We start from the raw sequence: 22,135 nt of genomic DNA, 5'->3' as shown, positions 1-22,135 counted from the left end.
GTACAGTTGAAAGTTGACATTTTAATGGAAATAACCAATTTAAATAAGTGTCACTCAATATGAAATACACGCTGAAGTGTGCAATTTGAAGATATTTGCTTCCCCTTATATACTGGTTTTTTAGATATGAAATACGTACTAATATGAATGTTATGCATATTTACTCATGCACGACGAGTGCAAAATAGATGATAAGCTATTGCTATCAAAATATTGTGGTTAATATAGTTTTTGTAAACTATGTCAGCAGTAACCGCAAAAGATACCGAATTATCTACTCCGACCGCTATCACATTTTTTCCCATAACTTCCAGGACCGCAAACTTCCGCAGCTGATTTTTTTAATTTTTCATTAAAGTTGCGCGTCGGGAGCCGTTGGTAAATGTGAAAACCTTCGACGAAAAAAAAAGAAAAGTGAAAAATAGGGTATGTCAATTTTTAAGTACTTACTCAAAAATAAAAAGCATATTAAAAAAAGTTAATAGCTCATTATTAAGAACATAAAATATCATTTTTAAAAATGTATAAAACCGCATGCATGAGCTAAATACTTTTTTCACAATATTCATTTGAATTACGTGTATGCAAACATTTGAATGAGCCATCCGCTACTTTAACTTACTTCAACCTATGAAAAAAAATATTTATGCAGTTTTAGAACAAAAAAATGTCTGATTAGGATTATTTGGTTATTAGAGTATCGAATGCAATAAATATTTCATTCAAATTGTGATATTTTTAAAATCCATTTATGATATTATGCTCTAGTTCTACCATTTTCCATAGTGGGTCGTCACAAGCAGTAACAGTAAGTTCACAATTGGAGAAAACTAAATCCAGTAACCTATCGTTGTTATTGCGCACTTGACTGCTCTGCATGAGATTACACTGCGCCAGACCCATCTAGGAAGTTAATGTGACTCCTAGAGAGTGATATTATACTTGACATGGGTTGCGTTCTCTGAGTATTCCAATCGATAAACGGGAGGTTAAAAGCCCCAACAAAACAATTTATTTCACAACTTTTAATATCGTCTTTAGTTTTTTGTTTGGAATCAGAATTTGATTAGTAATCATTTCCACAATTTCATTATTTTTTATACTTACTGATTAATTCTGAGGGGCTGATATTTTCTCATATACCTCAGTTGCTTTATTATGTAATATCTCGCACCTGGGCCCGTACCACGAAACGGTTTTGAGACTCAAACAATCGAATGAGAATGCCGCGTCCTGCTTTAACAACGTCATTACTCGTTTGTTAGAGTAGGACGCAGCATTCTCGTACGATTGTTTGAGTCTCAAAACGGTTACGTGGTAAAAAAATAAATTATAGGGAATCCACCACATATACTTGGCACTAAAGTAAGAGCAACTAATTCGTTCAGAGACAAGTCCTAGAATATAGAAATACAGCCGGTACACACCTGCTATCACTACTACAGCACACATGTACTAGCACCCGTCTAGTACATTAGTGCTAACTTTGCATGAGGCATTCGCATTAAAAAGTCGTTCAATCAAGCAGCCAGCTTTTTGACTGAACAACGGCATTCAATCACACGGCTACATCGTTTAGCCGACTTGTTGACTGCAACATTCAACACTACAGCTAGACGACGCTTAGGTTAAATGGCATGTTAACATAGGACCACTGGTTTAGCAGTATAATAAATTTTTCAGTAATTTCTTAACCCTCGGTTGGTCGCGTGGGGTCTTTAAAAGCCCGGAGTTTGCAAAAACGAGAAAAAACTATATTTAAATTAATCGTAGCAACTCGGCTCTTTAGGTAGCTTCCTAAAAAGAATTATATTTCGATATACTTGCCACTTATCTGATATATACTATACTGAAGTGTAACCTATTATTGTATAATAGGTTACACTTCAGTATACTTGGGATATATCACTTGGGATATTTCCAAAATATAATCTCCTGTGTGACGTTCTTCAAGAACTTCCGCTTTCAAAACGATAATATTACGTTGAAAATCTTTGGTAATAATACTACCATGACATGTTAAATCAAACTCCTGATGAAGAATTTGACCAGATAATCTGATGTGAAGGAAACTTTGTCAAAATCTTGTAGCATGTTTTTTTCATTTTTGATGATACCTTATCGTAAAGTTCGCCGCAAACAAGGTCTGTAAAGAATGTGTGAATGAATTATCTAGCTCATCGTTGCCACAAACCCAGGCGATGAAAGAATTCTTTGATCGGTATTCCAATTTAAGTCTAGACGTGTTTTTCCAATTATCCAGGTCGCTGGCCTCAAACCCACTCCAGCTGCTTTGTTCTTGATAAATTGTTTGATGTCTAACCAACCTTTCCATTGTGTTAGAATTTCGTCTCGAGCTATATTCTGTGATAATCTATACAGCTGACTTTTGTCATCAAGAAGTGATTAATTCGTTAAATAGTTTTGCTTCTAGCCGCGACATTTCGTTGGCGTTGCAATCGTCATTGTTCCTGAAATGTAGACATTTTTTCATCGTTGCCGCAAACCCAGGCGATGAAAGAATGCTATGATCGGTATTCCAATATGAGTCTAGATGTGTTTTTCCAATAATCCCCGTCGCCGGACTCCAGTCCAGTCCAGCTGCTTTGTTTTTGATGAATTGTTTGATGTTTAACAACGGGCCAACTTTTCCATTGTGTTAAGACTTTCGTCTTGAGTTATATTTTGTGTTAATCTAAACACACCGGCAAAATTAGAGGAACATAACAAAAATTTCAATTTTTTTGAAAATTGTTCACTGTTTTTTAAAAATTTATTTATTTAATTACTAATTGATTATTAAAAAATAAATTTTATATAAATTTAGGGCATAAAAACGTAAATAATAGAAAAAAATCTTTGAAATTTCAGTAGTAAGTTTTTTAATTAAATTCTCATTTTTATTAAATAAATGTCATGTTAAAAGCGTGTAATGTCTTCTATGGATCTCAAGAGGGCCTGGATACGCCATTCCATGCTTGCATTTTGATTGTCAATCATTTCCTGTGGGATATTCTCCTACTCCTCCAGTAGCGCCAACTCGAGCTCCTGGACACATTTTGGACTGCAGTTTTAACTCGTACTGTTCACCCATTTATGTGCCACATGTCTTCAATCGGATCCACATCCATAGACCGCGCTGGCCTCTCCACCTGGGCTACGCCAGCATCGTTTAGGTAATAATGCCCGATTTTTTTACTCTATTGACGCGCATAAAATTGAAGTTGCTACCTAAAACTGTGCAAAAGGCACACCATGCAGCTCCGGGATGGCTGTGCTATAGCCCTGTACTGTCAAAGTACCATCATCAATAATCATCAGCTTCGTGCGGGTTCCAAATCATATGCCACTCCAAACCATTACGAAGCCTGCATCATAGGCCACTGTTTCCGTTAAGTTTGATGGCCTATAGCGTTCCTTACGATTTATCCACATTCTTTATCGCCTGTCAACCAAATGTACACAGAATTTGCTCCCATCACTGTACAGCACAAGATTTCACTCACTTGTCTAATTTTGATGTTCACGCGCAAATCTTAGCCTGGCTCTTCGGTGTCCAGTCTCAAGTTTTGGTGCCCTTACAGGCACTTTTGAGTTTAATTTAACTTCTATAAGTCTTCTTCTTACACGTACATTACAAGCTCTTACACGTAGGTACATCTCGGACCTGTTCCGACAGGTTTCCTGTCTGCAAAGCAGTTTGAGGTCGATTTCTCAAGGTTTGTTTCTTTACAAAATGGTCATCCTGAACCATTGTCACCCGATATCTGCCTTGTTCTCGTCTCCGAACGTAAGATCGAGTCTCTCTGTGGCGTTGAAAGTTACGATGGACCACGGAAGCCGACACACCTAAGGCCTGACTGACCGAACGGTAGGTGTGACCTTTTTCTATCGTGGTTACAACTCTAGCTGTCGCAGATGCTGGGAAATCACTAATTTTGTATCTAAGCAATGTGTTCTTCCAAAAACCAAACAATCAAATAAGCTGAGCATACCTTGCACCCCGCTAAAACGCCATTCTTATCAGGAACACTTACAACGCCAATCATCGAAAAACACTTATTAGGGCATAATTGCTATAATAACCTATCAACTTGCCAGTTTTGTTCAATATTTTATTTCTTAAATTAGCTTAGAAACTATAAAGAAGGATTTCACTCAGCCCGACCCACTTGAGTTCAAGTTGTGGCCCTTTTTACCTATGTTCCTCTAATTTTGCCAGTGTGTGTATATATGTAGCTGACTAAATTAGTCATTGAGGTTTTGGCGGTACCCACAATTAGCCTTACATTCCTGCATCGTGCTATGTATCAAGTTGGGCTCCGGCCTGACCGAGCATACCACCTCGCTAGGTCGGAAGATCTTCCTTTGCAACCTTCACTCATATTATTTCACATTGAAAAATTAAAAACGCCTCCGTGGTCTAGTGGTATAGAGTGCGGCTCTTGACTCGGAGTTCGTAGGTTCGATTCCCGGATTGAAAACATGTTATTTCCAAGTTTGGTTAGGACAATGCAGGCTGATCACCTAATTGTCTAACAAGTAAGATGATCCATGCGTCGGATGGGCATGTAAAAAGTCGGTCCTGCGCCTGATCCCTCGCCGTTCGTGTCGGTCTTCCGTCCCACTGGATTATGAGAGTAAAGGAATAAAGAGTGCTCTTGTGTACTGCGCACACGCTTGGGCACTATAAAATTACTTCTGCGTAGCGGGCCTGGTTTCAATGAAACCAGCCACCGTCACCGAATCCGGCGTGGTATATTATTCCACATTGAGTACTGCTAATTCAGTCCTTCCCAATATAATCTCCGCAAGCCATCCAACCAGCCAAGTGGGAGGTAAGCAGTGAAAGAAAATAAAATATATAGGGAATATTATAAGAAGAATGAAAGACAAGAAATTTCTTGGCGCTAAGACATATACACATTTACATTGTAGTGTACTAGTCAAGCCCTACCTCAATCCTTATCGATGAACCGCTGGAAAGTCTGCCCGGCTATTTGAAGATCGAAGGTCATATAGTGATAAGAAAACGACTTCAGTAACACAGTAGATAGTTTATTTATTTAAATTATTACACAGGTTGTACACAGATACCAATTTTGTTATAATTTGAGCCTCTTCGACAGCTAAGTAATGGAATGCCGCCTGCTAACATCGCTAGGCTTTTTATACCCAAAATCTACAATACAATTCAACAACTAATTTTCTTACAATTAATGACAAAGTATGTAAAACTAGAACAATTTGTAGTAGTATTTGTGATACTAATTTTACAACAAATTTCACTAAAGGACAGAGTCTAAACCTAAAAATATCGTTATGAAAAGTTGTTCAGTTATTTTGAGTAGCATAATTATTATTCTTAATTTCTAGAAACTTCTACGGAAGGTTACTTCCGTAGAAGTAGTTATATTAAATACAATATTATAAATTATAAAACAGGCCTTATCATTACATAATAAATTATACAGAATTATTAACAATCTAACTTTAATTTAATCATTCAGTTTGAATAAGATTATTTACCTTTCGTTACAGTGATAATCGTAAATACAGTGTTTAAAAATCCACAACTATTTAATTCGTAACATATGAGATTTTTAACAATTATCTTTATTTTAATATATCAATAAAATCGTGGAATTAAATATACGAATCAATATATTACAGATCAGTTTTGACTCCGGCCATAGACAACGCTACTCGTTAAAGGTTGGCACATTGAATTTGGTTTCTTTACAGCGCGTATAGTCTGTTAAAGGCTCTTATACATCATCATTACACAATATTGTTTTAACTGGCAAATTTAACGTAGCAAAATTATAACATTCGGCCATCCTACTCATGTGTCGCCTCCTGGCGTCACAACATACACTTAATCTGACTTATTGTCAGTGTCGGAACTAGATTCATCGGATTCGTGCAACTCTAATGTTCTAATATGTATCCATGGGCGAATTCTATCAGCAGCTATTGCAGTTGAATATGGTTTACCTTTCTTACTAAAGCCAGGCACATCAGTTATCCTATAGCGATCATTCCCCAATACTTCGGTTATTTTATACGGGCCAACGAATTTAGACATAAGTTTCGTACTTTTGTTGTTGTTGTCAAAATTGTTACGAGATATTTTAACCAAATCACCTACAGAATACTGGGTTGCAGGAATCCTATTTTTGTCATGTCTCAATTTTTGACTATTTTGGTCTTTTTCTATATTTGTGGAAATTTCATTTCTAGTTTCCTGTACGTTGTTTAAAGTTTCCTGTAATCCATTATTTAATTTATTTGATAGAACATCGCGAAGTTTAATTCCGAACATTGCCTCGGTAGCAGTTTTTTTTGTGGTGGCGTTAACAGTATTATTGATGCCCCACTGTATTTTGCCTAGAAATCTATCCCAGTCGTTTTCATGACCTAACGAATTTTGAGCTGCCAATGAATTTAAAATTGTTTGATTAAATCTTTCTGCTTGTCCATTAGCTCTGGGACAAGCGACTGCATTTAATACATGTTTTATACCATGAGATATGCAAAAATTTTGAAAGGCTGCTGATGTGAAACTAGTACCACGATCGGAAATAATTCTGGCTGGAATACCAAAATCATAAAATATCTTTTCTAAGACTGTAATAGTAGTTTTAGTTTTTAAATCTTTTACGGCTCTAACAAATACATATTTGGTGAACCCATCTACTATAGTAAGAATGTGAGTATTACCGTTTCTACTTCTCACGAACGGTCCAAGGTGATCGATATGAATAGTATGAAATGGGACTGGAACTTTTTCGATAGGATAAATATAACCCGCTTTCTGTTTGGACGCATTGTCTTTATTATATGCGCACTCTAAACAGGCTTCAACATATTTTTTTACAAATTTCCTGAGCTTTGGAAACCAATAAGAATGTTGTATTCTTTCAAGTGTTTTAGAGTAACCAAAATGGCCTATTTCATCATGATTTGCTCTAAGAATCTGCCATCGAGCGTTTTTAGGAACGACTAAACACAATCTATCGTTAATTTTCTTATAAACTGTATGATCTTTAACTACATAATTTTGACGAATGTCTCTGCATTCCGGATCATCGCTTGGCTTGAGAATTTTATATATTCTAGATATTTCAGGATCTGCTAGTTGTAAGGACAAAAGCCAATTATCTTTTTCTATTGTATACACGACTACTGATGACTCATCATCTTGTTCCGAGGGTAGCTTGGTGTTTCTGCTTAACGCATCAACGTGTGACATTTGTACACCGGGTCGGTAATTAATTTCAAATGAATATTCCGATATTTGTAGCCACCACCTGGCTATTCTCGGAACAAGATCTCTTTTGGTCAAAGTGGTTCGAAGGGCTGCGCAATCAGTAAATACCTTAAAATGAGTTCCTAAAAGATACACACGAAATTTTTTTAAAGAGCAGACTACTGCGAGAGTCTCTAATTCGTAAGAATGAAGATACTTTTCTTCCGAAGTCGTCTGTCGACTAAAATAAGCAACAGGTTTTAATACTCTAACATCACTCTGCCATTGCATTAGAATACCCCCAATACCCATCGCACTGGCGTCAGTATGAACTTCAGTTTCAAGTTTTGGATCATAAAGGGACAAGATAGGTCGAGCTACTAAACTATCTCTCAAAAGTTGAAATGCTCGGTTTTCAATGTCTGACCAACGCCAAGACGAGTCTTTTCGTAATAGTGACGTTAGAGGTTTAGCTATTTCCCCATAACCTTTAATAAATTTTCTAAAATAGCCAGTTAAGCCAAGGAATTGGCGAATCTCGTGTACGTTGCTAGGAGTGGGAAATTCTTTAACTGCCAATACTTTTGTTTCTCCGGGCTTGATACCCTCTGAAGAGATTTCGTACCCCAAGTAACTAACGTTGTTATCAAAAAATCTACATTTGGCTAATTTTAGAGTTAGCCCGTATTGTCTAAAAATACTTAAAATATCTTCTAAACGGCTAAACATCTCCTCTTTATTCCTAGAGGGAATTAAAATGTCATCTAAATAAGCTAAGGCATATTCAAATCGTCTATTACCAAGGATTTTATTAATCATTCTTTGAAATGTGGCAGGTGCGTTCGCTAATCCAAAGGGCATTCTTTTAAATTCGTAGTGTCCATCCGGGGTTACAAATCCAGTAAGGTGACAACTATCCTTGGACATGGGTATCTGGTAATACCCGGATGCAAGATCAAGAGTAGTGAAATATCTACTGCCGCTAAGATTTGAAATTTGATCATCAATTAGTGGTAACGGGAATCGATCTTTTAAAGTTTTACTATTTAATGCGCGAAAATCTACACAAAGACGATTTTCCCCTGTCTTTTTCTTTACCATTAAAATCGGACTTGCGTAATCGGATTTAGATTCTTGAATTATATCATTCTGAAGTAAATCATTAATAGTCTCGCGAACCTGTTCACGTTCGAAATGCGATAATCTGTACGGACGGTAAACAATTGGCTTATTATCTGTTAGCTCGATGCTCATTTCTACATTAATAGCACAACCTAACTCATTCAGACAAGTGGCGAAACAATCACGGTAGCTTTGTAATAATGAATATAATTTATCAAATTGTTTATCGTCCAGATCTGATCCCACATTAATATCTTCCTTGTTAAGAGGTTTAAGAGATTGGTGGTCAGGTCTTATAAGATTAACTTCACAAATTTTAGAATCACTAAACGGTATAGCCCTAGCTATCAAAGTCTTTGGTTCTAATTTTAATTTAAGTGGAGAAAAGTTTGTCACTACGACCTGACCCTTCCCTTCATGCATATCGTAAATTCCGTGTAGTAATCTAAATTCCTTATCTGAGGTAGAGACAATATATCCACTAACGTATAAATTACCTGTAAAACTTTTGTCTGTATAAACGGAAATAATGCTAGTTGTTATCACTTCAGTGAAATTACTTACATACAGATTCAAGGTATCCTTGGAATATTCATGTGTGTCAAAATTGGGGCTGTTATAAAATGTTAATTCGTATTTATTTTTGAGAACAGTAATAAAAGGAAGTTCCGTAAAGTTCTGACCTATTATTAATGACGTTGGCATGTGAATATCATCTACTATTAATATATCGATATTTGCTTCAATATCGTCGAGGCATATAATAACATTTGATTTGTATATCGGTGTAACTATAGATTGTCCGAAACCTCTTATTATGGGGATATCATCAAAATTTTTATTTAGATTCAACTGTTGAGCGTCAGATTTTTTTAGTAAAGTGCACTGACTGCCAAAATCAATATAAGCATTTAAACATTTTCCATTTAATTGAACCAATTTAAAGTATTTGGCATTACTCTCATCGTTGTTTTGGATTATCATTGTTCTTTTCTCGCCCGTAATATCCCCCGTACCGGATTTAAAATTTGATACAAAGGGTTCCAATTTACAAGAATCGTTATTATGGCCTATCCTGTTACATTTTTTACATTTTGTTAACGGTTTTGGACATTTGTGGTAAGGGTGACCCCTCTGTCGGCAATTGTAACAATTGATTGATGAAGTGTTATTTTCATTATAATTTTGTTTTGCAACAAAACGCTCACGAGGTATTCTAATATTTAAGGATTGGTTTTTTTGTGAAGACAAAAAGTGGAGTAAATCCTCAGGTTCAGAGCAATTTAAAATCTGTGCCCCATTCCGGACAGACCGATCGCTAATACCGTGTACAATACAATCAACAGCCTTTTTGCCTATTATTTCGCATCTAGTGAGTAAAGTTAATTTGTCGTAAAAATATTCCCTAAGACTTTCTTCTGTGCGGGAAGTCCTGGCTAACATCTCTTCCAAGAGACGACCGTAATTATCTTCACTGGGGAAAGCCTTTTTCAATTTTATTTGCCACTCATGCCAACTATAAACTACGGTTGGCAGAGCCTCAAACCAACGTTTCGCAAGACCGGATAGTTTTTGAAGCGAAAAGTGAATGATCTGCCTTTCGTCCCAATCGTATATAGCTGCACATTCATTAACTTTTCTAATCCAACAGTCAATTGTTTGTGCCCTACTTGATGGGTCAAATTCTGGTACGACATTATTATAATTGTTATAAGAAATTTTAGATGAATCTTTCGATACATGCTTTACAAGTTTCAAGATATCCTTAGAAGAAAATTTTGTCTTACGTATCTTCTTAGGCATGTCATTATCAGATGAACTTGACGACGACGATGTACTTCTTTGTCTAGCCTTGCGGTACTTTTGACTCCGACGAGGTCGCCTGGGTGGCGTACCTGGTGGAGTACCAACATCATCCTCACTCTTGTTCATGACCTGAAATTAATTATCCATCCTTGTGTATCCATATCCGACGAGCTATGCGAAAAATTTCATAGCACGCCCCCTAATAACCGACGACCCCGTTACCAAGCTTAGTAACGTGGACCGCCCCCTAAAAACCGACGATCACGTAACAAAACTTAGTTACGCGGACCGCCCCCTAATAACCGACGACCTCGTTACCAAGCTTAGTAACGTGGACCGCCCCCTAAAAACCGACGATCGTGTAACCAGGCTTAGTTACGCGGACCGCCCCCTAAAAACCGACGACCGTGTAACCAAGCCTAGTTACGCGGACCGCCCCCTAATATTAACTGACGGCTTATGTCACTATATCTAACAAGAAGCTACAATCACGGCTACAATATTGAAATATTCATAGAGTATCCATTACAATCCAAGTATCCTTTATTTCAGATTATCTAATTCAACAGTATTAAAATCAACTATGAATCCATCCATCCGTTGTCAAATATTAAATACGCAAAAATTCCATAGTAACTATAAAATATGATTATCAACATATCCATAATCCATTAGTAACCATACGATATTCGTCAGACACCATAAAGTATTCTGAGCATCCATTATACGATTGTAATATTCATTATTAAAAAAAATATGCACGTAACATCCGTAAAGGGTAAAACAATAAAGATCGATAAACAAAATCAGTCCATGTTATAACAAAACGTGGCACTAAACTGCGCCATATCTCATATCCTTACTAAAAAAAAACTATTTTTAAACCATCCACTGTTAAGATAGAAAACAAAAATGATTTATATTATAGAAATTCATACCAGTACGTATTTATGTGACTATCAAAAATATTATCTATTATCAAATCACATCATCTAGCGGCAAAACCCGAGTACTAATATGTACGTTAATCAATCAAGTCGCTCAAGTAAAAACATCGTCAGCGATCTACTGTAACATAGAGCCATCTACTGTTGACGTATATAACTTAATAGCTGATTTTATCAAAATTTCGAAACCCAAAATATAATTAATTCCCTGAACTATCGTAACATAAGAAAAAATATATATTTTGATATTATAATTTCTATTCGTTTGTATTATCTCGGAAAATAAATAATGTACTGTAAATAATTATATTAGTTCAAGTACATATCAACGTCGGTGTTATAGCGCTATCTAGTATTAAAGTTATGAATTACTATATCTCACAAACTGATTTTATCCAAACGAAACCCAAGATAAAATTAATTCACTGTTAAACTGTCACACGTAAAACAATATTTTGATTTTATAATCTATCTTTTTTTTTTTTTTAACCGAATAATGCACTGTAATTTATATATTATTCTTTCAAGAATCAACGTCGACGTTATAGCGTTATCTAGTATCAAAGTTATGAACTATATCTCACAAACTGATTTTGTCCAAACGAAACCCAAGATAAAATTAATTCACTGTTAAACTGTCACACGTAAAACAATATTTTGATTTTATAATCTATCTTTTTTTTTTTTAACCGAATAATGCACTGTAATTTATATATTATTCTTTCAAGTATCAACGTCGACGTTATAGCGTTATCTAGTATCAAAGTTATGAACTATATCTCACAAACTGATTTTGTCCAAACGAAACCCAAGATAAAATTAATTCACTGTGAAAACTGTCACATATAAAACCATATTTATATTTTATAATCTCCATTTTTTTGGTTGTATAATCCCGAGAACTAAATAATGTACTGTAGACAAATATTTTTTTAAGTACAAACGACAGCGTTATAGCGTTATCTAGTGTTAAAGTTATGAACTATGTATAATTATTAATTACAAACTGATTCTACGAAAGTAAGCCAAATTTAAAAGAATAACACCAAAAACTGGATGAAATAAAATAAGATAGATTACATTCAAACTAATATTTACCTTGTGGGTCTATCTCCGCTTCTGACTTGATAAGAAAACGACTTCAGTAACACAGTAGATAGTTTATTTATTTAAATTATTACACAGGTTGTACACAGATACCAATTTTGTTATAATTTGAGCCTCTTCGACAGCTAAGTAATGGAATGCCGCCTGCTAACATCGCTAGGCTTTTTATACCCAAAATCTAATACAATTCAACAACTAATTTTCTTACAATTAATGACAAAGTATGTAAAACTAGAACAATTTGTAGTAGTATTTGTGATACTAATTTTACAACAAATTTCACTAAAGGACAGAGTCTAAACCTAAAAATATCGTTATGAAAAGTTGTTCAGTTATTTTGAGTAGCATAATTATTATTCTTAATTTCTAGAAACTTCTACGGAAGGTTACTTCCGTAGAAGTAGTTATATTAAATACAATATTATAAATTATAAAACAGGCCTTATCATTACATAATAAATTATACAGAATTATTAACAATCTAACTTTAATTTAATCATTCAGTTTGAATAAGATTATTTACCTTTCGTTACAGTGATAATCGTAAATACAGTGTTTAAAAATCCACAACTATTTAATTCGTAACATATGAGATTTTTAACAATTATCTTTATTTTAATATATCAATAAAATCGTGGAATTAAATATACGAATCAATATATTACAGATCAGTTTTGACTCCGGCCATAGACAACGCTACTCGTTAAAGGTTGGCACATTGAATTTGGTTTCTTTACAGCGCGTATAGTCTGTTAAAGGCTCTTATACATCATCATTACACAATATTGTTTTAACTGGCAAATTTAACGTAGCAAAATTATAACAATAGGGAAATTCGAACAACACGAAGGGAGTTGTAATGGCCGTCTTGCAAGTATCCGCTTCGGCTACTCAGATTTGCTGATTTGAACTGACCAGAACCAAAGTGATGAAAACAGAGTATCCAGAAAGGCGGTATGCAAAGTCGACGATATGCGGAACGGGGTATTTGTCCGGAATAGTCCTGGCGTTAAGGCCACGGTAATCTCCGCAAGGCCGCCAAGTGTGGTATTTTTTCTCAGCCACCTGTAAAGGGGACGCCCATGCGCTTTTGGATGGTTTCTATAGAAGATAGTGACAGTCCTGACTATGCTATTACAGATTGATGGGGACAAGTGTTTTGTCCCTCTCTCCCTTGGGACAAAAAACCGGATTTCCCTCCTCATCGATGGTAATACTCCCATATCGAGAGATGTTCGTAGTACCTGGAACCAGTTCGAGTTCCTTGGGTGGAGGATCCAGGAGACTGCTTCTGGATGATACAGAGGGTGTGGCGTGGATTTGTACTCTAGGAGCTGCGGCAGGGACAGTCAATGCTTTATGATTCGGGTTATTTCTATTAACCCGTCGATGCATGGAACATGAGACATTGCTCTCTTTACAGCAGTTGCATATTTCTTTCTGTACAAGCCTTCACTTCTTAACATGCACAACCATGCGGTCATGGGGCCCAAGCTTTGAACTATTCATGATCTCGTTTCAGGTGGGAAAGATGTCTCCTCTAATAAGACATGATGTGCACCAGACAACCCATATTTTGAGACGGGAAAACTCTTGTGTGGGATACACAATCAATCCTTCCTTAGAAATTGTTGTGCCCAAGTCGTAATTCATTAATCCTTTTATCAACCTCTTCCATCATAGCGGCTACTCCTTTCGACATTGTGTTCCATTGCGTGGATAAGTCACGCAGTGAAGCCTCGAAACTTCCAGTCTACCCTAGGAGTAATTTCTCTTGTAGTTTGAATGCAAACCGAACATTGGAAAGTTCTGTCAAGCTGGCCTTAGCATTAAGAGGGGCTCCTGCCTGATATGATGCTAATAATTCCCTCAGTGTCAACCTAAAAGTGGGACCCCCCAGATCGCAGGCATCCTTGTAAATACGGTATAAGGCAGTGCAGATCATCTTTGACTCTACTTACGAGGATCTTATATGTTTTGGAGAGATCTCTTGGATTCGTTCACAATTCAGCCTCTAGATGTACCATTTTACAATGTCTGAATCTAGGGGATTCTCTCAACGCCCCAAGGCACCTATGACGCAGCAAACAGCTCGTCTTTTGCTTGTGCAAATATCAAATAGACGAGCTTAAATGGAGGAACGTTGCTGGAGCAATTGGTTCGGGACCTCAGAGAAATGAAAGAAGTTTTGCGATCACGGTAATATTATTGTTTAGGTAGTAGATACAACAATCTGGTGTTCCTTACACTCTATATTTACATTTAAAAACTAAAACTATATAAATATACCTAAATAAAAACTATATTTAAAATATATATATTTAAATATAGTAATATGCGAGCTTCCCACAACCGAAGAATTAACTGATTCCTAGTAGCAACTCCTTGTTAAAGTGCCTGGTTATTACTATTGGTATTTGGCTGATCTTCAAATGCGACACCTAATTGCATCTGTGATTCTTCCATTATTTCCCTACTACTCAGTTGTGGTGCAGGAAGATAGGCTCTATCACAAATGTGTAATATAGCACAAACATTTACAATAGAGGCAGCAACCCGTGGCTTGTAATGGAGAACTTTTTGCACCAGAAGGCAGCGAAAGCGTGCTCTTAGAAGACCGATAGTCCTATGACATTCTGAGCCTGAACATGCAAGTCCGTGTAGTGACTTTCAGGCATGTTCGGGATAGCATTGACGATTAGCCGGGTCCACACCGGACGATCCATCGATCCCGCGATCCGCGATCCAGGATCGCGGAGCGTGGATCGTGGATCGTGTTATGCCGATCCACTCTTGGAAACTTGCGATCCTAAATATGCGCTCCAAGCGATCCTAAGGCGATCCGTGATTCAGCCAGTCTAACTCTTGTACGATATGGAGTCACACGTACAACGGCGGCGTCTTGCCGTTGCAGCAGTAACTTTTATTTTGCTTAAATGCTTGCGCAAAAAATCACAAAAAAGAAAACGGTTTTGGGTGAAACAAATTTACAAAAATCGCTTGGAATCTGGGACTCAGCTGTACGCAGAGTTAGTGTCAGATAAAGTTGAACACAATTTTGCAAGAATGAATGCTAATCAATTTGAGATATTGTGTTCATTATTAAATAACAAGCTAAGAAAGAATGATACAAATTATAGAGATGCCATTACTGTGAAGGAAAGATTATTACTAACATTGAGATTTTTAGCAACTGGAGATTCGTACGTCAGTTTGCAGTATCTGTTCCGCATTTCCAAACAGTCTATATCGATAATTATTCCTGAAGTTTGTGAAGCCATCATTGACCTGTTAAATGATTATGTAAAGGTAAGTAAAACCATACTTTATTACTCAATAAAAAAGTAGTGTATTACAATCATAATTTAAAGAAGTAACATGTTTACAATTATTAATTATTTTTTGAAAACATGATATAGGTAGGTACTTATTTAATTCGGTGGTGACTGTGGAAGTGAATAATCCTGAGGTTTCAGAAACTGGGACTGCGATGAATTGGAGGCTAGATGAGCAGACGGTGATGTCTGTGGAATTGGAGCTGGATAATTTTGAGGTTGCAGAGACTGGGAGTGTGATGAAGTGGATGCTATTGGTGTGCCAGGGTATGAATTAGTGTAATATCCATAATTGCTATCCCCATATCTTCCTGTGTCAGCTTGAAAAATAACTTGGCATATAGCATTTTTGACATTAACTAATGTTACTGCATCATATTTCCGCAATTCAGTAGATATATACTGCCCGAAAGCAATGTAAGAATCAGTTTCCGGTTGTGGTGGCTGAGCACATTGTTGCAGAAGTTGGAAAGCCTCTGAAAGAGTTTCATCTGATATGTCATCTGCATTATTAGAAGTAGTTTTCTTTCTTTTTTTTGTTCTTTTGTTTGTTGTTTGGACACTGGATTGTGCATTCTGATCATTCTGCTCTCTACTCTGATCTGTGTGGTGGTTGGCTCTCTCCGGTTGTGTGTCACTAGTAATGTTACTGTTCTCGTTTTCGCTCACTGTAGTATTAACTTCAAGTTCCCCTTCAGTCGTATCAGATTCTACCTGTAACAACAATTATTATTACTATTTACTGCTTATTCTTATTTTCAGCTTTATATTATAATTAAGATCTCCTTTATTTTCAGGTGCCGTCAACTAAAGAAGAATGGCGTACAGTTTCTCAGCAATTCGAGAATAAGTGGAATTTCCCACACGTGATAGGAGCGATGGACGGCAAACACGTCGCTATACAATCGCCTTTTAATAGTGGCAACGACTTTGATAATTACAAATTATTTCCTAGTATTGTTCTTTTTGCATTAGTAGATGCAAATTATAGGTTCCTGTATGTGAATGTTGGGACTAAAGGCAGAATATCAGATGGAGGCGTGTTCAAAAGCACAAATTTATATAAAAAACTTGAAAAAAAAGAGCTAAATATTCCTCCACCGGAGATATTGCAAGTTCCCTATAAAATTGAGGTACCCTATTATATACTAGGTGATAAAGCTTTTCAGCTTAATGATTATACTATGAAACCATACGATGGTACACGGGAAAGGGGTTCTTGTGAAAGAATTTTCAACTACCGACTGTCAAGAGCACGTAGAGTAGTTGAAAACGCGTTTGGAGTACTTAGTTCTGTCTACAGAGTCCTGCGTAAACCTATGCTTTTGGAACCAGAAACTGCGACTAAAGTCGTGCTGGCAACGGTTCATCTATATAACTACTTACGCAGTAATCCTAACTTTATATCGCCAGGAACGTTTGATACAGTACAGGAGAATGGAGAAGTAATACCTGGAAGCTGGCGAAATGAACCGCCATCACAATCGCTACAACCGATGGCCGTCGTACCAAGAAGAGCAACAAAAAATGCCACTACAATACGGTCCCACTTAGCAAGACACTTTGTTACAAACCATACAATAGTTTGGCAAAATGAATATCAGTAAACTAATAGCTCACATGTTCCAATGTATCGCGTGTGGTTCCGGGTTCATTTTTATCCGCCATAAAGTCGAAGTCATCATACGCAAACCATTTTGATTTATATGTATCTTGAGCACCTGAAATAAACAAGTTACTCATTAAAATAACCACGTGTATTTCTAACAGCTTAAATGTAAAAAGCGAAATCACGTGAAATCCACAGTAAATATTATGATGTAATTACTTATAATAAAATATATAATTTTAATACCTACAGATAAAAAGTAGCTTTGTTTTCTTACCGGATCCAGTTATACGGCTTTGCTTCTCTCTGTGTTTCTCCCTTCTGTAGCCTCCCGCCAGAGATCGCATTTTTTTCTTTAGGTTCTCGATCGACTTATTCCCCATTTCACGAGAAATCTGACACCAAGCATCATCTCTAACACCTCTATTGGTGTAATTAGAATCTTTGGGATCCCATAAACATTTAAATTCTTTATAAAGCGATATCAAACGGCGACTTTCTGAGATGTCCATGGCGAGGTGGATCGCGCGAACCAACACAACCGTCCACACCGCGCGCATCACGCAACTGAGGCACCTTTGAGGCTGGCACAAAAACCGACCGCACACGGATCGCGCGAGGTAGGGAGCGCGCGCTCCAATACGTGCGCATGGATCGCGCGCGGCACGTCCACACCGCCTGCATCTTTGGATCGCGCTGCTGCCGCGCGCGATCGGAGCGCGATGGATCGTCCGGTGTGGACCCGGCTATTGGGGTCATCAAATATTTTCTTAGGACTTAGAGGATATCCAGAATCACCTGAAAATATAATTAAAATTAAAATTGTCGACCAATGTGATTTCGCAGCAAAGCTACAGCGCCATTGCAGTGCAAACTGAATTGCATTTATCCCAGTTTAGGCTTTTACTCTCAACGCAATCTTGTAGTTTCATGAATATATTCTTTCCGTTGGTCGTAATTTCCAGTTGACAGAGGTCAAATATATATTGAAATTGTCATAAATACAGCGTACAAATACAGCTAACTGCGCCATACCGGTTAAATCGCAGGTTTCGTCCAATGAGAGTGAAAAATATCTACATTTAGTTACCAACTAATATCTGTAATTAAACTGTTATTGTCTGTTGACATCTCTTCTACTCGCCTAATTACTGTGTTGCGCGACAGTGAAATATTTTCTGCCATGGCTTTAACCTTTTGATCATTGCAGTTCAGCGCAACAATTGACAAACTCTTTTTGATAAAATAAATAAAAATAAAATATATTTTTATTCAAAATGGGTATCATGATACACTTTTTAAAAGTCGAACGAAGAAACTACGTTGCCTACCACCGGTTCGGGAACTACCCCGCCGAGAAGAACCGGCGTAAGAAACTCGCACGGGGCCATCTTTTACTAAAAAAATGAAAAATTAAAATGTTATGGCTTACAGCTATGTAACAAAAATAAAAGAAAAGTAACCTGCATGGAGCCACCCTATTCCCAAGGTGCTTCCTCAAAGAAATCATTGACTTTATAATACGCTTTAGCACACAAACGTTCTTTAACTGCTTTTTTAAATTTGTTTAAAGGTAGATTTTAAACATTTTCTGAGATTTTATTGTATAGGCGTATACATTGGCCTTTAAAGGATTTGCTTATTTTGGCTAGTGTGTGTGCTTATTTTGGTATTGCTAACTTTTTCTTATTTCTAGTATTTACATTATGATTATCACATTTGTTTTTGAAAATATTTATGTTCTTTCTAACATATAAGATATTTTCCAAAATGTATTGAGATGCGACGGTCAGAATTCTTATTTCTTTAAATTTTTCTCTTAGAGATTCCAAAGACGACGATAATATCACCATCAGAAAACGACTTTTTCTTTTTAGCCAAGAGCGATAAAATTTCATACGACGTTTTGAACATGGCTTTGAGTCGTTTTGCAAAAATATTTTGCTGTGAAAATAGTTCATTTTTCTTTATAAAATCTGTCCTTAAAGCTGACCCCACTGGATACTCTTTGTCCTCATTGTCGAATTTCATATGGTTTTGCTCGAAATGCCGCTCTAAATTATTTATTTTTCAACAACTGTTGCCGAGCAAATGAGCCACACAGGTTTGCGGGCTTTGCTTTGCGGTGAAAAGGCATTTTGTTTCCTATTCTTCGTGAAACGTCCGAGAGTTATAATCTTGATGTACTCGTATCAGGACGATACGTAGTATGTAACTACTACGATTTGGACAGGCGCCGCACATAGGCCAGATTACATCATTACGACGACAAAAATATTTATTGTCTGTTTACTTATTGTTTAATTTACAATTGATTACAAAATGGCCATCCGCCTTATATTTAAGAGAAACTCGATTTGATTTCCTCTCAATAAATACTCGTATTAAAAAAAAAAAAAAACAATTTATAGTTAAGAGTCCGTATACGAAATTTTGCTGATTAACAGACGAATGGGAAAGTAATTGCTGTTAATTTCGGCAATTCGAGCTGTAATTCATAAAAAGAAAACGACAAAAATAATCTATAGATAAAATTCTATCTATCTAATTCGAGAAAAAAGAAAAGCAAATTGTGCCAAAAAACACGATTCAAAACAACCTAAATCTCACATTAGCCTTGCGGCGAGTAATATAATGTGAGATTTAGGTTTTTTGAATCGTGGTTTTTGGCACAATTTGTTTTTTTTTTTTCTTTTTTCTCGAATTGGATAAAATTTTATCTATATAGATTATTTCTGTCGTTTTCTTCAAAATTTCGGCAAAATTTATTATACGGACTCTTAAACGATTATCATTTATTTATATACAGGTACACACATAAAACTCAAATCATAAATATTAAAAAAAAATTGGCCGTCGTCATCATGATCATCAACATCATCATGCACCTCTTCACTTATGTTGATCGTCGGCAATCGAAGCATGCCTATAATTACGGTTTGATTGTAATTTCCTTTTGTCTTTTTAGCTTTTTTTCGACAATCTGTCACCACTGGATCCGAGGATACAAAATCCAGTGGAATACATCGCTATTAGTATTAATTCTTGATGTTTTTCGGGAGTGAAATTGCCTTAAATGTTTGTATGTCTTGTGACCTGTTTCAAGAACGTCTTCTGATAATTGACCAACAGGCAAGGGTAGAGATTTTATTATGGCAGCTCCGTTCGGAACTATCAGCGAACAATTTTTTCGGTCTGCCACGTTGTTTTATCGCTGATAAGGTAGGTGGCGGTGGTACTGAAAGAGTTGGAGATGTAGTGTCCATTTCCGAGAACTCCAAGTCTCCATCCAACCATTTGACATGCTTCTTGTTAAAACGTTCGTACATATAATTACAGTCACGCCATTTCGTCAAAAGCTTCGTTACAAACACTTTGATGACATTTTTTATATGTTTTGACAATTGTTCAGAAACTTCACTATATAGTCTACCAATCGTTCATTACACTTCAATGACGAAAAACCATAAAACTGTTCATTTCTTAACACTGTAAAAACTTCATTTTTCTTTATCTTCCGTACTCGTAATGCAGGATCATCTCGACTACCTGAAAAGAATGGACTCCAGTTTAGAAAAGGGGAAAGGGGTGGACCCAGTCAGTCCTTGCGTATAATCGTAAATATGTACAGTACTCTAGCATAAGAAAAAAAATGGGGAACTCTGCGGAACTTTTTTTGAAACTCTAGAAACGTGAACAAATATATTCATTAAATACAAAAACAATTGTCCTTTAGAAAACCAATATTATTGAGATGTAAATTACATTTGATATAAAAGTAAAATGTAACAGCATAAAGTACATACCTGATGCTTCCATTGCCATGCTAAAAATGTTGCAACTTTAAAATAGAACAAAAAAACGACCGTATTTACTCCGTTAGATTTCGAGCGCAACTGACTCAGCGAACAGATGTCCGAGAGATCGCGCGACAAGTTTAAACGAGTCGGAGCAGCACTTTTGTTTTGTATAGCAAATTCAATGCATTAGACATTTTAGTTAAGTTTTGTGATGTCGAAATTTTTTGTTTTTGTCGTCGTAAATACGTAATTTGGCCTTATGTGCGCCGCAAGAAAATATTAATAAACCTTGACTACCTATGTGTTACCAAAATATGACCAAAATATGTTGCGGATTGAAGGTACCAAAAATAGTGCGGTTGGGATAAGATGGCCGATTTAAAATGGCTGTCTGGCGATTTGCGGAAATTACTTATTAAGTAAATAATTTATTTAAGATTTAGGTGGACTGTATTTTGGAAGGGAACGTGTAATCGCCTGTCCCTAGTATGAGCGATATTACAGGAAGAGGGAGAAAGAGGAAGGCACGCTACCTAGACGATGCTGAACTCCACGATGGCGCCGATCTCGTCCTTCTTCTGTCTTCCCGATGTGGTTTCTGCACTTCGCCTCAGTACTATCACTCACTTATAGTTTATAGTTATTAGCGTACGCTAGCGTAGCGGATAAAGACATAGGATTAAAAATTAATAGCGGAGATATCACCCGAGGTCCGGGCGACCATTTTCAAGTGTGATGCATAATTTCCACTTCGCGGGGTGTCATTGGTTCAGCGCGGGGAGTGCAACAAATCACGCTCGCTTAATTTGAACTTAGTCAACATTCCCCCGGCCTTAAAGGGTTACCTTTAAAAAATGAGACATTGCTCTCTTCACAGCAGCTGCATATTTCTTTCTGTACAAGCCTTTACTTCTTAACATGCACAACCATGCGGTCATGGGGCCCAAGCTCTGTACTATTGATGATCTCCTTTCAGGGGGGAAAGATGTCCCCTCTAATAAGACATGATGTGCACCAGACAACCCATATTTTGAGACGAGAAAACTCTTGTGTATTCCTCCTTCCTTAGAAATTGGCATGTTATTGTGCCCAAGTCGTAATTCATTAATCCTCAAAGGGTAAGCAGCAAACCTGTCCAGATACGGGCCCATGGTCCC

At 36.6% G+C, this 22,135-nt stretch overlaps 2 protein-coding genes across 3 annotated transcripts; one reads left to right on the top strand and one right to left on the bottom strand.

Moving 5' to 3' along the window:
- Positions 1-15,206: 15,206 nt before the first annotated feature.
- LOC121736057 (protein ALP1-like) lies at positions 15,207-17,257 on the top strand. 2 transcript variants are annotated; one of them, XM_042127101.1, is made up of 2 exons: positions 15,207-15,543; positions 16,367-17,257. In XM_042127101.1, the coding sequence occupies exons 1-2, from the start codon at positions 15,301-15,303 to the stop codon at positions 17,174-17,176; spliced, it is 1,053 nt and encodes a 350-aa protein (XP_041983035.1). In that variant the 5' UTR covers positions 15,207-15,300; the 3' UTR covers positions 17,177-17,257. The 2 variants fall into 2 exon arrangements, 1 of the variants encoding a protein (XP_041983035.1); XR_006036964.1 differs by lacking the exon at positions 15,207-15,543 and adding an exon at positions 15,793-15,836 and having other exon boundaries at positions 16,367-16,820.
- LOC121736058 lies at positions 15,463-17,920 on the bottom strand. Its single transcript, XM_042127102.1, has 3 exons — positions 17,456-17,920; positions 17,190-17,290; positions 15,463-16,283 (listed from the first exon to the last, which is right to left on the bottom strand). The coding sequence occupies exons 1-3, from the start codon at positions 17,736-17,738 to the stop codon at positions 15,666-15,668; spliced, it is 1,002 nt and encodes a 333-aa protein (XP_041983036.1). The 5' UTR covers positions 17,739-17,920; the 3' UTR covers positions 15,463-15,665.
- Positions 17,921-22,135: the final 4,215 nt, after the last annotated feature.

The sequence above is a fragment of the Aricia agestis genome, chromosome 18, assembly GCF_905147365.1.
Source record: "Aricia agestis chromosome 18, ilAriAges1.1, whole genome shotgun sequence".
NCBI classification, from domain to species: Eukaryota; Metazoa; Arthropoda; class Insecta; order Lepidoptera; family Lycaenidae; genus Aricia; species Aricia agestis.
The sequence above is the reverse complement of the archived record's forward strand: the minus strand, read 5'-3'. Positions and strand labels throughout refer to the sequence as shown.